The 15,969-nt window shown below is 38.8% G+C and overlaps 1 protein-coding gene across 4 annotated transcripts in view; it reads left to right on the top strand.

Annotated features, from left to right (window-relative positions):
- Nucleotides 1–14,757, top strand: part of LOC107753209 (rho guanine nucleotide exchange factor 17-like) — a 38,661-nt gene extending 23,904 nt beyond the window's left edge. Inside the window, exons 5-14 of one of the 4 annotated variants that reach the window (XM_016569333.1) lie at nt 4,615–4,794; nt 5,201–5,290; nt 7,299–7,499; nt 8,122–8,301; nt 8,776–9,008; nt 9,779–9,908; nt 9,996–10,127; nt 11,213–11,456; nt 11,586–11,654; nt 14,516–14,757. In XM_016569333.1, the coding sequence (XP_016424819.1) occupies nt 4,615–4,794; nt 5,201–5,290; nt 7,299–7,499; nt 8,122–8,301; nt 8,776–9,008; nt 9,779–9,908; nt 9,996–10,127; nt 11,213–11,456; nt 11,586–11,654; nt 14,516–14,691 (1,635 nt within the window). In that variant the 3' untranslated portion in view covers nt 14,692–14,757. Of the gene's footprint in view, nt 1–4,614; nt 4,795–5,200; nt 5,291–7,298; nt 7,500–8,121; nt 8,302–8,775; nt 9,009–9,778; nt 9,909–9,995; nt 10,128–11,212; nt 11,457–11,585; nt 11,678–14,515 lie in introns of all 4 variants that reach the window. The other 3 variants (XM_016569335.1, XM_016569334.1, XM_016569336.1) reach the window with 3 other exon arrangements.
- The last annotated feature ends 1,212 nt before the right edge of the window (nt 14,758–15,969 follow it).

The raw sequence follows: 15,969 nt of genomic DNA, 5'->3' as shown, positions 1-15,969 counted from the left end.
AAAAAAAAAAAAAAAGACTTTCTGGCCTGGATGTCGTTGAGGTCATATGTTTAATTTCTTCTTGTGAAACTGTTTTGCACCTGGATGATTTTGAACGGCTTGGCTTTATCGTTCATTCTTCTACGTTAATAAGCCGGCTTAGTAGCCTAATAGTCAAAGATGATTGACAGGGCATTACTGTAAAGATGACACTGTTAATGCACATTGACTGACGGTGTGTCGTTGGCTCTTATATAACAGAGTGCGAATGTTTGTTAATGTTAACGGCAGTGTTTCCATGGTGAGGGATGAACAGCACGCAGGCCGGCTCTGGTTGGCGGAGCGCAGCTGCGCGTCATTGCGCTGTAGAATACGCGCTCTGGATAGAGATCCTCCTCGCTGCTCTTCTGATGCCGATGAAGATGATGGTGAGGATGAGGCATATTTATGCGTGTCTTGTCTTACAAGTCGCGGAGCTGTATCTCAAAACCCAGCGAGTTGCCTAGCAACACAGCCTCACCTTGGGCATGCAGGTGCGCGCAGCGGCTCAGCCCTAGGTAGGCGGCTCGCTGGGGTTTGAGACGCAGCCGGAGTGTCGTGTTTTATACATATCTGTGCGGCTGGATGCATTGATAACTGTGCCGATCGCAGGTTTGACAGCAGCACTGCAGCATGACCTTGGACGTGCAAATGGTGGCGGTGTTCACTGTGATCGCCATTCTGCTGCTGGTCAACGTGATTCTGATCTTCTTCATGGGCTCCAGCTGAAGGGTCCTCATGACTGGCACACAGGCGAACAGGCGCAAAGATCTGTGATTGGAAACATCTGAGGCTGTTCGTATCTGTGATTCTGCTCTTTACTGCGGCCGAGATGGTAAAATATGTCCTGCACTTACATTTCCAAGTGTTTGTGTGCGCGTGTGTGTTCTCCACCGTCATCTTTCAGTCCAGTTGCATTATATAAGCTGATTTGATGAATTATTCCGCGGCATTTTGAATGCATATCATGACATGTAGTGTTTGTGTGTATTATCGTGCGGATGATTTATGAACGTCCATTTAAAAATGCTGGTGAATTAATAACCATGGCCAATGCTCTGAAACCATAAAATATCAAATGCCATGTAATAAGACTAGAATTGTGCTAGAATCACAATAATTGCAACCAAAACAGTCTGTTGAGATATTTATGAACAGTTTATAAATGTAAAATGATACCGTACAGTCTTGCATCTGGTGTGTCTATACAAAATGCAATGCTTATTTAGATCTGAGTCCTTCCGAAATGTAAGATTAGAATCGAAGGGTTATGCATCTATGGTCGGATGTCATTCTGTATTTAGAGAAAGGTAAATTCAGAGCAGCTGTTAATACCGTGTGTTTGATCACATGCCGGCACACGTGGTGTGGTGAGTTGAGAATTGTCCATTTCCACATCCTTACTGTGAAAAGCTTGACTTGATCACAGTCATAGGAGCTGATTTCCAAACTGTGCTTGGGTTTATTTAGAGTCTGGATGGTTGATTCTCAGCCTCATGCTTCTGAAGGCTCATCATATGCTTCAGATGTTGAGGAGGATGTGTTTGTTTGGCCCTCTCTCTCAGGACTCAAGTCTGTTGCGTAATCAGCGAGGATGCTGGTATTTGGGCTAATGTAATTCTCAGAGCAAATTTCTACCCATTTCATGTTGCCCCTACAGATGTTATAAGTTCCTCATATTCATTCTAATTTGATGTTAAAGCAGTGTGTCACTTTAGAAGTCCACTTTAGTCAGCTTTAGTATTATTAACAAGGCATATGTATTCTGAAAAGATAAGAAAGTCCCATGAATCTGACAGTAAGAAGAGCACATTGATGTGAAATGACAAATAGAGGACATGTGTTTCTAGTTCTTCTTTTGAGTTTTGCCATCTTTGTGTTTTCATACGCACTTGGTGCCAAAGTCGAATGCATTCATCTCAAGACATACTGTATGCAGAAACAGCGGTCGATTATGTAACGATAAATCTATCACGTTCACAGAACCCTGGGACTCCGTAATGAGAGACGACTTCAAGGTGTCTTAATATTATGATCTGTGCACAGAGATGTTCTGCATTTTTAACGATTTACATTCACAGAATAGTCTGAAGGTGCTTGAGAGGATATTTATTGGCACTAATAAATATCTTCAGCATGTGATGTCTTCAGCATGTGATGTCTGCAGTCTGAGCCTAGAGAAAGCTTGTGATGTTTGCGGTTGGAGTCTGAGTGCTCAACGCTGCAGGAGTTCAGAGATAACCCTCGACGAACGCACTGACAGCTCTCATTCATGCATGCTGAAGGCCACGCTCTCAGAGGAGCATATACTGCACAAACAGCCAATCAGGAAGCCTCTTGCTTAGTGTTTCACTGTTTATATCACAGGCGATCGTGATTTCACCAAGTGCAAAATGCTCCTGCAACAACATTCCAAGCAACCAATCAGAATTGAGGGATAAGTTTACAGGAAATGTAAGTTTTAACTTAACAACCAGAGTTAGGTGCTTCTACACCCTTGTTATTCAGCTATCATTTCCCTCCGATTTTAGGGATAAATTATGGCTAGGTTTAGGGGAAGGGATAGGGTTAGGTCTATGTTTTGGACAATAATGTTGATCCAGGAACATGTCTTAGTAGGGAAAATCATGGCGACCTCATACGAGTGCCTCGATTTAGGAAAGAAATCCTTGATTAATAATATAGTAATTATTATTAAGAAAAGAATTGGAGGAAAATATGCAACTTTGCTAGGTAGGGATGTAACGATTTACTCAACTCACGATTCGATTCGATTAACGATTTTTTTAACAAAATGAAATTGAAGACATTATAGGGTAAATGAAAATGTGTCATTTTATTAGGCTATTGCTGCACGTTTCTTTGTGAAATTTAAATAAAACAAAACTAAATTGAAATTTTAAAACAAACCCCAAATCAAATAAGCAAGTTGCACTAATAAAATAAATCTCTTCATATAAACAAACTAAGGCTTTGTCTGTGCTCTTTCCATTTAAAATTAGAGGCAACCACTGCATTTTAATCACTATCCAAACAAAGATGCAGCATGAACAGTTTTTAATATAAATTAGACTGCATAATTTCGAAATTTGAAGCAAAAACAGAATGGTCTGACTTTAGTTTTGTGACACTATACTACATAAAACATACCTGAAGAAAACAGCAGACGAGCTGAATGAGACGCAGATTCACTCTCTGCCAGCAGGTGGCGCTTATGAACAGCAATGATACAGTGTTTCCTTGGTTACCGCTGTAAACAAAGCACTTATGAACACTGCTTTAATTTGCATCGTTCAGAGGCAAGATGAAAAGAAAATACCACATAAACTTTTCTAAAGATTGTCAGTTGAGTATCAGTTGCCCGGGGACCAGAACTCGGACATCTGTAGGTTTCAGCGCCATAGAGAGACATTGGAAGATCCGAAACTCGCATCGTTTTGATGGTGTTTATGCTACAAAAATGGAAAAACGATGTGCCTGGGGTCCTTGTAACACTGATTCCAGTTATCCTGAGAGGATAGGAAATACAATTTATTTTATTACATTTCCTGAACCCAAACAAAACAGAGCAAAAATGTCCCAAAGCATTCAACCCCAATCCCAATGAACATGAAAACGTTAATTTTCTGATTGTCATACTCTCATTAAGTTACACTTTTCATCTGCTCAAGCAGAACATTAATGCCATCTTGTGCTTCAGCAAGGTATCTCTGGCCAAAACTAGCTAACATTGAAGTTAGTGCGTCCATGCTAACGTACAAACCTAAATAGCAGACTGTTCTCACGTCTTGTACAGTGAAGGGCAAAAACACATAAACGAAGGTCTACTTTTCAGTGCCTCTCCATATTAAACTGGTTAAATGTGAATTAATTTAATCGTACCCTGCGATACATGAACAGTGTTGATCCTGCATGTTGTCATCCGCGATCGGGACGACCATAACATGAGACTTCTCCCGCTTGCATTGTGATCTGTAAACCCTCGCTTCCAAATTAATACCCACAATATTTATTTTAAAATATTTTATATATCCCTCCATGGCATATTTAATTCCCACTTGAATGGTGTTCATTCTGTGTCCAAAATTGTGCAAAAACATCGTGGGACAAGGTTTTCACACTGACAGCTCTCATTGTGAGAGAGTGAGCAGCTCCGTTTGTTTGTCTGAGGGAGCAACAGTAACTAAGGGGGTGGGGTTTACCGATAGGTCAATTGCATGGCAATTTCTTTGGCATTTCAACCGATTTGAATCGTCACACATTTGAATCGATGTTCAACCGGCTCGCGGTTTATTTTTACATCCCTTTTGCTAGGTGATTTTGCTTTGGAATCTTCAGAGAACTTTAACTCGATTTTTCTCAAAATCAACTCTGCTGTTGCTTTCAAACGGCTGTAGCTCAGTAATTTTTGTCCGATTCCAGCAAGTCATATAACAATAAAAGAACAACAATAAAAATAACTCAATTTGGAAAATTTGCTCATTCTGACTTATTTTGCCAGCATGGGTCACAAATGTTTTCTGGCCAATAGCAGATGCGGAAGTGTGTGTGAAAGAATGACCGTTCCTCCATCAGACTCGCTGTGTTGTTCTGCAGTTGATCAGCGGCGGTTCGGTGGTCAGCGCGGAGGCAGTATGGGATCACGTGACGATGGCCGAGAGGGAGCTGGCCTTCAAGGCTGGAGACGTCATCAAGGTCCTGGACGCCTCCAATAAAGACTGGTGGTGGGGTCAGATGGATGACGAGGAGGGCTGGTTCCCCGCCAGCTTCGTGAGGGTACGTCTCAACTCTCTCATCTCTCCTGATAAGCTCCTAGAGCAGTGGTCTCAAACTCAATTCCTGGAGGGCCACAGCTCTGCGGAGTTTAGCTCCAACCAGCTCCAAATCACACCTGCTTGAAGGTTTCTAGTGATCCTGAAGACCTTGATTAGCTGGATCAGGTGTGTTTGATTAGGGTTGGAACTAAACTGTACAGAGCTGTGGCCCTCCGGGAATTGAGTTTGAGACCAATGTCCTAGATCTTATTGTTGAACGGCTCAACAATATGGACACGGATTAGATGCGTCCGTCTGGACTTCGGAAAGAGCGCAGTCAGTGTTGAATCAGTGTTGCCAAGCCATTTCTATTCTTCCACAGCAAGAGAAAATTAAAACCAAGTGTATTTCTGTCATTCTTTCCAAAGGTCGATCCCCACCCTCCTCAACCTTACACAAAACCAGTTTTCTATATCAACCCTATAGCAACTCCAAGGTTCCATAACACAACAGCAAAGGTGCGTTCCCAGCTCCTCAAATCTCATCAAGTGCTGCTGATTTTGTCAACACAGCCGTATCACAAAGCATTTAAAGCATCCTAATGAAATCACGCTCCTAGTGCGCTTCATAGCTTTTCAAATAGATGAGCATCCGATATGTTTCTTCATTACACGCGCTGCTTTGGATGCGTTTTGTAATAGCCTCCAAATGTTGAAATAGATGTTAGTAGTAGTATCTGCTTTGCATTCTGAACCATCTTCTCGTTTCCCATTTTATCTTTGCATCTCTGTAGATGCCTAGATTTGAATTCGCAATGAGTGTGTGTAATAATTCTAGATGGAATTTTAAAGCTGTTGGTCTGTGTTGTCTTTTGATCAAGGAACGTGGTTTTAGACGCTCAAGCAAATATTCCTGACAGGAAAGAGTTGAAATGTAATGGTGACTTATGAATGGAGAATTACTGAGTGTGAACTTTTATGCCCTCACTTGACCCGATGAGTTAAGACCAGACCCTCCAAACCCAGGCCAAGACTAGACCCCTCGAGACCCAAACGCACATCAGAAATCAATAAAAAAAAAGAAATTCTCCACCATACATTTAAAACAAAGAAGTTGTCCAATTGTTTTCCAAAAACAGAAATCTTTTTCTTTTTTTCTTTTTGTACTTTTTTTTTATTTTACACCAAACACATGTTTTCCTAACGAACATAAATGAAAGCACAATGCTATCATACAAGTTTCATACATGTTTTTCTACTCTGTTTCACAAGGGTTTTTTTACTTCTTTGAACTAACAAATAAAGTACCACAGTACTTTTTGAATTTACTCTATAATAGTATCAAAGTTACTTTAAAAAGTGCATGTCGTTTCTATTTCGTCAGTGTATTTAAAAACAAAATTAAAAACCTCACCCTTTTTTCCATAACATAGACCTACAGAGAGCATGTGATGTACGAAACTTCAAAATATACTGGTACTGACCCGCCATGGAAGCAGCCCAGAAGACATGATCTCATAATGTAACATTCAAGATTGTGATGATTCACAGTTTCCCAAGATTGTGATTCCTATGTAAATAGATTTATGCCACCATTAGATTTCTGTTCCCCATTAAAACATGAAAAGTCTGCGTATATGCCACTTCAGAAGTATCTTCGGCCCCACTTTATATTAGGTGGCCTTAACTACTATGTACTTACATCAAAAAAATAAGTACAATGTACTTGTTTTCAGTTGTGTTCATATTGTATTTTAAATCACTTTTGCTGCTATTCAGGTGGGATACGGGTAAGGTTAGGGACAGGTTTGGTAGGTTTAATGGTGGGTTAAGTGTAATTATACATGCAGGTATTTTTAAAATACAAGTACAATGTAAAAACATGTATGCACACAATAAGTGCATTGTATCAAATTCTTAATTTAAATTGCTTACTACGTATATGGAATAACCATTTTATAAAAGCAATAATCCCCATGAAGCTGTGGTTTACAGTGAATTTATAACAGCTAAGAGAGGTTTTAGACTCCGCTTCACCTCGTACCTAACAACGCCCCTTAGCTATTATAAATTCACTGTAAACCACGGCTTCACGGGGCTTATTGCTTTAGTAAGTACATAGTAGTTAAGCCCACCTAATATAAATATCTTCTGTGCCATCTTGCAGCACAATGCATTCTTATCTGAAACCATAAACTGAAACCCACAGCAAAGGCAGATTTTTTGTCTTATTACCAATGCAATGAGAGCAAGACTGCAGCTCGTCATTCGTTTGGAATAAGACGTGTTCAGTCAAAATTGGTTAAAGAACAACTGATGGTGGAAGTCTGTAGAGAAATCAATTAGTAGTTTTGTAACTATGGAATCTTTAAATGCATGGACTTCTCAGTAAAAACAAACAACAACTTTTGTCAGTTAGCAAAAATCTTTACCCCAGTGAGAATTAGGACTCAAACCTGTTCCCCTTTGCAAATCTCACAGCTTGAAGATGTAATATAGCTGTATGCCTTTGTTTGTTTGCCGTTAGCTGTGGGTTAACCAGGAAAATACAGCCACAGAATCAGCTGAGGGTGCCGGCGAGGTACAGAACGGACACAGCGACCCCAGCAACGGCTGTCTGTGCATCGGCCAAGCGCTGCAGAACCGAGACCAGATGAGGGCCAACGTCATCAACGAGATCATGAGCACTGAGCGCCACTACATCAAGCACCTGAAGGACATCTGTGAGGTACCATGGAGCGATCACAGGGACAGTTCAGCCCAAAATCAAAATTCATGTCATCATATCGTTCCAAACCCATAGGATGTGCGTCTTCAGTACACAAATGAAGATATCTTTAATGAAACCTGAGAGATTTCTGTCCCTCCACTGAAAGACCGTTCACCTAAAATGTTGACATTTCAAAAAGTTCATTGAGGAATCCCTATGAATCTAGCTGTTTAGTCTACATGATAGCTTTATATGATGAACAGATTTACTTAAGGCTTTTATGATTAACGCATCAGATATGGTAAACACACTGTAACTGCTTGGCATGCAAAATAAACCTTGTTGGTTCTCACGTTAAGCAAGCATGGTTGAGCTTCTGCTTGCCATATTTGATGAGCTCTATGTGTGCGTGTTGATCAGTGTTTATGTAAAAAGCCTAAATGAAATCAGTGCATCATATAAAGTTACCGTGTCTCTTCAGAAGACTTGGATTAAATCACTCAAGGGATTATTTTGCAATGTCTTCATTAACTTTTTGAAGGTTGAATAATTAGTTAGTGGAGTGGACTTTCAATAGAAGAACAGAAAGCAAAGGCTGGAATTACGTACGTGACTGAACTGAAGGTGTTTCTGTCTGCAGGGATACTTGAGGCAGTGTCGAAAGAGGATTGACATGTTCAGTGACGACCAGTTGAAAGTGATTTTTGGAAACATCGAGGATATATACAGATTTCAAATGGGATTTGTGCGGGACTTGGAGAAACAGTACAACATTGAGGAGCCCCATCTTAGTGAAATCGGACCGTGTTTTCTGGAACATGTGAGTATGTTGCCTTACCGCTAGGTAAAAACTTCTTCTTATTTCATATTATAGCCAATTTTAGCTGTACCTACCAGCTCCTTCATGATAAATCTAGAAAATGTCAAGACCGTCTGCGTATAATGGTTGTGTATTGATGAGTATCAGCTATTCAAACGTTTGAACTGATTCCTGAAAACCTTAAAATGCATTCTTGGCATAAAAAAAAATGTATAATTTTGACCCATACAGTGTATTGTTGGCTATTGCTACAAATATACCCCAGCGACTTAAGACTGCTTTTGTGCTGCAGGGTCACAGATTATAACCAATTTTAGCTGCACCTACCAGCTCCTTCATAATAAATCTAGAAAATGTCAAGACAGTCTATAATGGTTGTCTATTGATGAGTATCAGCTATTCAAACGTTTGAACTGATTCCTGAAAACCGTAAAACGCATTAGTTTGATTAAGTTCTGACCGTCTGCCATACAGCAAGACGGTTTCTGGATCTATTCAGAGTACTGCAACAACCACCTGGATGCCTGCATGGAGCTCTCCAAGCTGATGAAGGACGGCCGCTATCAGCACTTCTTCGAAGCCTGTCGCCTGCTCCAGCAGATGATCGACATCGCCATCGACGGCTTCCTCCTCACCCCTGTGCAGAAGATCTGCAAGTACCCGCTACAGCTGGCCGAGTTACTGAAGTACACAGGACAGGATCATAGGTAACACACCCAAACACATGCAAAAACCACAAAAAAACACTATATATATATATAATATATATATAAACAATGGTGATACTAAGTTTGTGAACCCTTTGAAAATAATTTGATTTCAGCATCGATTACTCATTAAATGTGCTCTAAATTTGACTCAGAATTAAAGACAAAGGCAATCTGACTACACTAATGACACAGTCATGGTTATACTTTTTACACATTTTATTATTATATACATTGAAGTAAGTATTAGTAAGTGAACCCTTGAACGTAAATAACTTTAGGTCCTCCGTTAGCAGCAAAACCTCCACCCATCATTTTCCTCTAAACAAAACATTGTGCATTTTTTAAACTTACTTAAAAGTTAATTTACTTACAGTCTCATGTCCTAATAGTGAAAACATGGTAACACTTTATTTCAAGGTGTCCTTGTTACACGTTACATGTACTTACTTTTATAATAACAATAAATGATGCATAGTTACATGCAAGTAACCCTAATCCTATAGTAAGTACATGTAGTCAATTAATATTACTCAGTACTGAAATGTAGAATTACACTGTAACAAGGACACTTTAAAATAAAGTGCAACCGAAAATATTATTATATATCGAGTTGTTACATCTTGTCAATGATCACTGACTGCAATCAAAGTTTGTGTCATATTAGTTGAGTCAGCTTGTGTTTGTCTATAAGTGTCTATATATATATGTGTTATATATGTATGTATTTATTTATAGTCTGTGGGTGTGTTTTGTGCTTGTTCTGGCAGTGATTACCGTTATGTGGCAGCAGCGCTCGCTGTCATGAGGAACGTCACCCAGCAAATCAACGAGCGCAAAAGAAGACTGGAGAACATTGACAAGATCGCTCAATGGCAGGCCTCGGTGCTGGACTGGGAGGTGCGTTTGAAGAATATCTGTAATAGGTTGTGCACTGCCAGTCCCAGTTTGTGTGCACAGACTCGCGAGTGTTTTTGCTCTGGTTAGGGTGATGATATTCTGTACAGAAGTTCAGAGCTGATCTACACGGGTGAGATGTCGTGGATCTATCAGCCGTATGGCCGGAGTCAGCAGAGAGTCTTCTTCCTCTTCGATCATCAGCTGGTCCTGTGCAAAAAGGTGCGTGATCTTCACAAAATATTTCGTTTTTCTCAAAAAGGGGTTTGAGATGGTCAGCTAAAGGATAAAAGTGTGGGCACTGATCATAAAAATGTTCCTAGACCATATTAAATGCATAAGCATTCCTTACATTGCCGGATTTGAATCTCAAAATCTGACAATAAATTAGAAATGCATCCTAAAGTTAGAACCATCTCACAAGATGCAGGTTTTATTGAGTTCATGCAGTGTAACGGTACACAAACATGACGCTTCGGTATGGTTTCGGTACAGCACGAGGAAAAAACTAAACATAAATTAATTTAATTTAACTTTAATTTTAATTAAGCAATGGTTTACTGAACAAATTGCTGTTTCTTTAAATAAATTCCATTATAATTAAAATGTTCTTAGGGATAAAAATCTACCTCAGCTTATGGTCTCTAAACTATAGTGATTATGTAATGTGGCACTTACAGGTGCATAAAGATAATTGCAGGAGAGGTGGGATTGATGATCTGCAGAGAGCAGAGCACAGCGAGTGTTTTCAGTGTGGGATTGATCAGAGAAATGAGCCGAAAGCAGTCAAGAGTGTCCAAACGTTGAGAAATGCTCAGCTTCACTGAAACTGTGAGGCACAGACAGAGTCGTCTGTTTCATAAGTCTTCATAAGTGTTTCATAGTTCATTCAGATTACAAATGCAGTTTGGAGGCTTTCATTGTGACAAGTCTGGCTTTGTGTTTGTTTTCAGTACACTGACAATATAATCATACACAATTACTGTCGGGGAGTTCAAAGAAAAGATACCAGTTTGATACATTTTTTTAACCCAGCAAGTCTAGGGACAATAAAAGTGTCCAAACATTGTATATAAATCAAATGATTTTCTAAATCCAGATTTTTAAACCCATTTCTCAACTTTTGGACTCTCTTGACAGCTTTCTGCAATCCACTGCCACTCTTGCATCTTATTTGCATTAATGTGTAGCTCGGCTCCCATACGTATGAACTGAAAATGTCACCGTTAGCCTGTATTTATTCCATTTACACACAATCGTGTCGCAAGCAAAGACGAGTGTGATTGTGCTCTCTCATCTCTTCTCAGGACCTGATCCGCCGGGACATTCTTTACTACAAAGGGCGCATTGACATGGATCGCTATACGGTGAGAGATGCCATCGATGGACGGGACGACGACTTTAATGTCAGCGTGAAAAATGCGTTCAAGCTGCACAACAGAGACAGCGAGGAGATCCACATCTTCCTGGCCAAGAAGCCGGAGGAGAAGATCCGCTGGCTGAGGGCTTTTCACGAGGAGCGCAGGATGGTCCAGGAGGATGAAAAAATCGGTAAATTCCCATGCATTAACTGTATTATCATTGCTGCTTTAAAGGGGTTTCCGTATGTCCTCAATGCCACCAAGGTACAGTGCTTTTTCTGTGACCCTCCTCACATCTTCTGTTGCTGGTTTTGTTTAGGTTTTGAGATTTCTGAATATCAGAAACAACAGGCTGCCATGACGGTGCGTAAAGTGGCCAAACAGAAAGGTGAGGCAACAAAGCGATACCAGGTGAATTCAACATTTTTCTATTTTAACTCCTGTCTTCTCATTGAAGCTGCTTTACTCTAGTAAACCGGTGTAGACAGAGTAAACATATTCTCCTTGGGCTCATTGTTTGGGCAGTAGCTATTAACTGAACGACAGTATTCAGTATTATGACAATAAGTCGATTTGATGCTTTCAGTTTTAATAATGAGCTACGTTTTTAAAAGTGTCTCAGTTCTTTCTCAATCCTGTTCACCTTTAAAATGAAGGTGAAAATACCCCAAATAATACTTAAATGTTTAAAGAGGTCATGGAATGTTGTTTTTATCCTCCTGCACTCTTGTGAACGCTCTCATCATAAGCGGAAAAGCCCTCAATTTAATCACAATTCTAATTAAAATTAGAACAATTTTTTTTTGTGTGTGTGTGATTTGGACACTTTGAGTTGTGAAAATTACAGTATGTTTTTATAATGCTGTACAATATGTCCTAATATGAAGGAAAAGTTGTTTCCACACTTCATGACTCCTTTAAATACTGCTGTTCATCATGTATAATTCACTCGTGTGTGTATATCGTAGTTATATATTTAAAAAAGTGCTTGATCTTTACAAGTCTTTAATGAGGGAGAAATCACAGAATAAAATCATTCTGCTTTAAAGAATGAATATAATAGAATTTTCTGCCATTACAGTAAAGTATATAGAAATATATTCAAGCAGCAATATGCTGATTGATATTGATGTCTAATTTACATTTTGTAAAAATATGTAAACAGTGTAGAGATGTTCTGTTCAAATGATTGCAGTGTATTCTTAGGGGCCAAGCACTGAAGGTGCACATAGTGTCTAGGGTAAAACATTGTGAAATTTGGTCCACGGATTAAAGGGCTAAGTTTGAGGTTTGCCTCCACAATTCTGTGGCTTATAACTTTTGATCCATGTGGACTGGAAACATAATGTGATTGTTTTGCTAATGATTTTACTAAGACGATAATTCAAATAATTAAGATCATAACATATAGGCAAAACCACTCAGCGGCGAATAGCGAACTGTTATTATTAATTCATCTATAAACATAGCTGATTGTATATGGACGATACACTTAAAAATCACATCAGTTGCATAAAACTGGATTAGAGGCATCTGTAGTCCGTAATGAACTGAATCATCTGCACTTTTTTCCTTTTTTGTGCACATATTCACTTCTGTCTGTATACCTTTTTCAGCGTATAGCACCACCTATTGGTCACAGGTTATAAGTTATTCTACTCATGTCGGTTAAACCGATATTTCCTAATATTCTCTGCAGCACATAAAAAGTTCATGTAATGGACCTCCTGTGTTTGTGCTTGGCCCCTTAATATCTGCTTTCAGTTATTTATATTTATTTTTTCATGAAGATATAGTGAATGCACATTTGATTTATAGTGAATACTTCATATATTATCGGTGAATATTTTGGTGTCATATTTACACTCTGTTGTGAATCCTCAATGCTTCACTGACAAACGGTGAAGTGTGTTCTTGAATTTGCAGATTCATTGATAGATATCATCTTGAGAAAGAGGGCCATGTTATATGGACATGGTATGAAAATGATAAAGGTATTCTCATGTACGCGTAAAGTAGAATTAGTTTACCATGCCATGGCAGTGAATTTGAAATGCAACTATAGTAAAGCAATTAAGAAAAAAATCCAAACCTAATATTGTTAAAATCAGTCAAACTAGACTCTATTATCTGTAGATATTTAATGAGATTGTTGATCTGAAAACTAGAATTCATTATTTACTCACATTTCTATAGCCGTATGAATGTTTTTTTTTTTTTTCAGAAGATAAAAGGAGAAATGAGCTTGTGGTTGTCGATATACACTCTGTCGATATCACACTTGTTTTGACCCAGCGGTTGGGTTGTTTTGACCCAGCGGTTGGGTTCAAAACAACCCAACCGCTGGGTCAAAATAACCCAATAGCTGGGTTTGTTCCTTTTTAACCCAGCGCTGGGTTATATTTTATAGATAATAATATTTGTTAAGGCAACAGCTGATAGAGAATGATGTTAATTCTATGTTCAGTTCATAAGCCTATCTGTGTCATACTGCTGTAGAACAGGGTGAGTAAATATTGACTGAATTATTATCCTGTTAAGATGCTCAGAAACTCAAATCTGAAACAATAAGACAGATTGTGTTTCAAAATGCCATGTTTTTTGTTTTGTTTTTTTGCTAGAAAACCAACTGCCTAATTATAGCTGTATATATTTTTCTATTTATATTGGTTTCGCTTATATCATGTAGTTGGAAAAACTAAATATATTTAGTATTGCTTAGAATCATGGTATGTATGACTATAGCTCATACTTAATTTTATCATGACTATGGTCAATTCTGCCAGAATATCATAGTTAATACAGTTCTACACAGTTATATATGATACATAGTGGCCCCGAAACGTATTTGGACACTTAATGACTCAAACACCAGTAAGTTGCTGAGAAAATCACTTATTTGTAGGTTTGATACTTTGTATCTAAATCCGTTCAGACTTTGAGTACGACTTTTTGGGGCCACTGTATATACAGTATATACATGTGTGTATATGTCTGTAAAAAAAAATTATAACTTGGTATTATCCAATTTGTCATCAAAGCAGTTTTTGAAACAGTGACTGTATTGACTCTGGTATTAATGTGGAAACTGTGGCTGGTTACCATGGTGCATTTTAAGGGATGTGCTGTATGCCGTGAAGCATGATTCATCATAGCTGTGCACCGATTCTGTTGCTGTGAGCATTGACCCTCTCTGCCTCTCTGCTCCTGTCTCAAACGTCTCATGTCTCTGTCTTCTGATGGGAGCAGGTGTGAGCCAGAGCAGGTGCGTCTCCCTGGCAGACCCCTCGTCTCACGGACCCCTCATGCTCTCCGATGACACTCTACAGTCAGACCTAGTCGAATTCCACGTCTCCAAATCAGGACAATCTCCATTCTGGCAAAACCTTAATAAGCTGACATTGTTAAGAAATGGTAAAAAATAGTTGACTCCGTGTCGGAATGCTCCCAGCAATGACGTTCAAGCTCAAGTGTATTTATTATGGACCTTACAGACACCATGAACCTCCATCTGGATATCACTGACAATCACGAGGCTGATGCGATCGTACCCGGATGCTCACATGTGTCATGCACTATTACTGTATCTCCACTTTGAAGGCCAAATTCAGTCGAACTGACCAGCATATGGTGCTCTTTGGCCTGCTGTGACAATGACGGCCATCAAATTGATATGTGTCTCAAAGGTTCAAAGACATGAAGAGCATCCACATGAGGAAACTCGTGTCTGCCGTACACTACAAATTAAGACGTGGAGTGTGAGATTGTAAGCTTTACACACAATTAACAATCAAATCGTCTAAACAGGGTATTGCTTTCTAATCCACAGAGGTGATTTTGTCAATCTGAAGAACACAGACTTTGACAACATGATTATTCCTAGTATTAGTGAACAAGATTTGTGTCACAATCTCGTATCATGCTCTCCTCAATCAATCACACACGTTGTATATTGGACTGAACTCATTTCATATGATAAATATAGATGTTTTTGTATGTCTATAAAAGGTAAAGTAGATTTTTGAATTTGCCTCCAAAGGGGGTTATTTTTGATTGTATTATATGATTACATAAGTACTCTGTAGTAAGCACACTGAAACCATTCATATGCTTTGTATTTGAGTTTGGTTGTTGTTTATTTGAAATAGCTACACTAAATACTATTTATTATTGTAGTTAATGGCAAATAATGAGCAGGTGTAATGCACAGAACTCCTGGGCCATGAAATATATATGTAAACGAAGACAACTGACATCCTGAAATTAATTATCATATTTGTTCAGCATCTTTTCTGAATTTTTCATCAGGTTTAAAGCTCCCCATGAATGAAATTTAAAAATAGCCTACACCTGCATTCATTTATTGGTGATTGATGAATTAGCAGGTTACATTTGGTACAGTGCAAAATAGACCATGTAAGAAAACGTGGGATGTGAAAATTGGTTTGTAGGATATGAGCTCATGTCTTTAGATACACCTAAGCAGTTATGTGATTAACTCATAACTATATAATCTAATCTATTGGTGTTCAGTAATAATGCACTTCCTTAGTTACTTTCTTATAAATGTTTAGTATGAATTTACATTTTGCCGGCTGTAATGATGTGCTATGTTTTAAAGTAAAGAGTGAAAATAAACTTGTACTTTCTGTTGTTTTAATTTAAATGACTAAGCCACTGTAAAGGACTACATACAGGTATCA

This window comes from Sinocyclocheilus rhinocerous, unplaced genomic scaffold, assembly GCF_001515625.1.
Source record: "Sinocyclocheilus rhinocerous isolate Xijiao unplaced genomic scaffold, SAMN03320098_v1.1 scaffold1402, whole genome shotgun sequence".
NCBI lineage: Eukaryota > Metazoa > Chordata > Actinopteri > Cypriniformes > Cyprinidae > Sinocyclocheilus > Sinocyclocheilus rhinocerous.
This window is presented reverse-complemented; position numbering and strand designations above follow the sequence as displayed.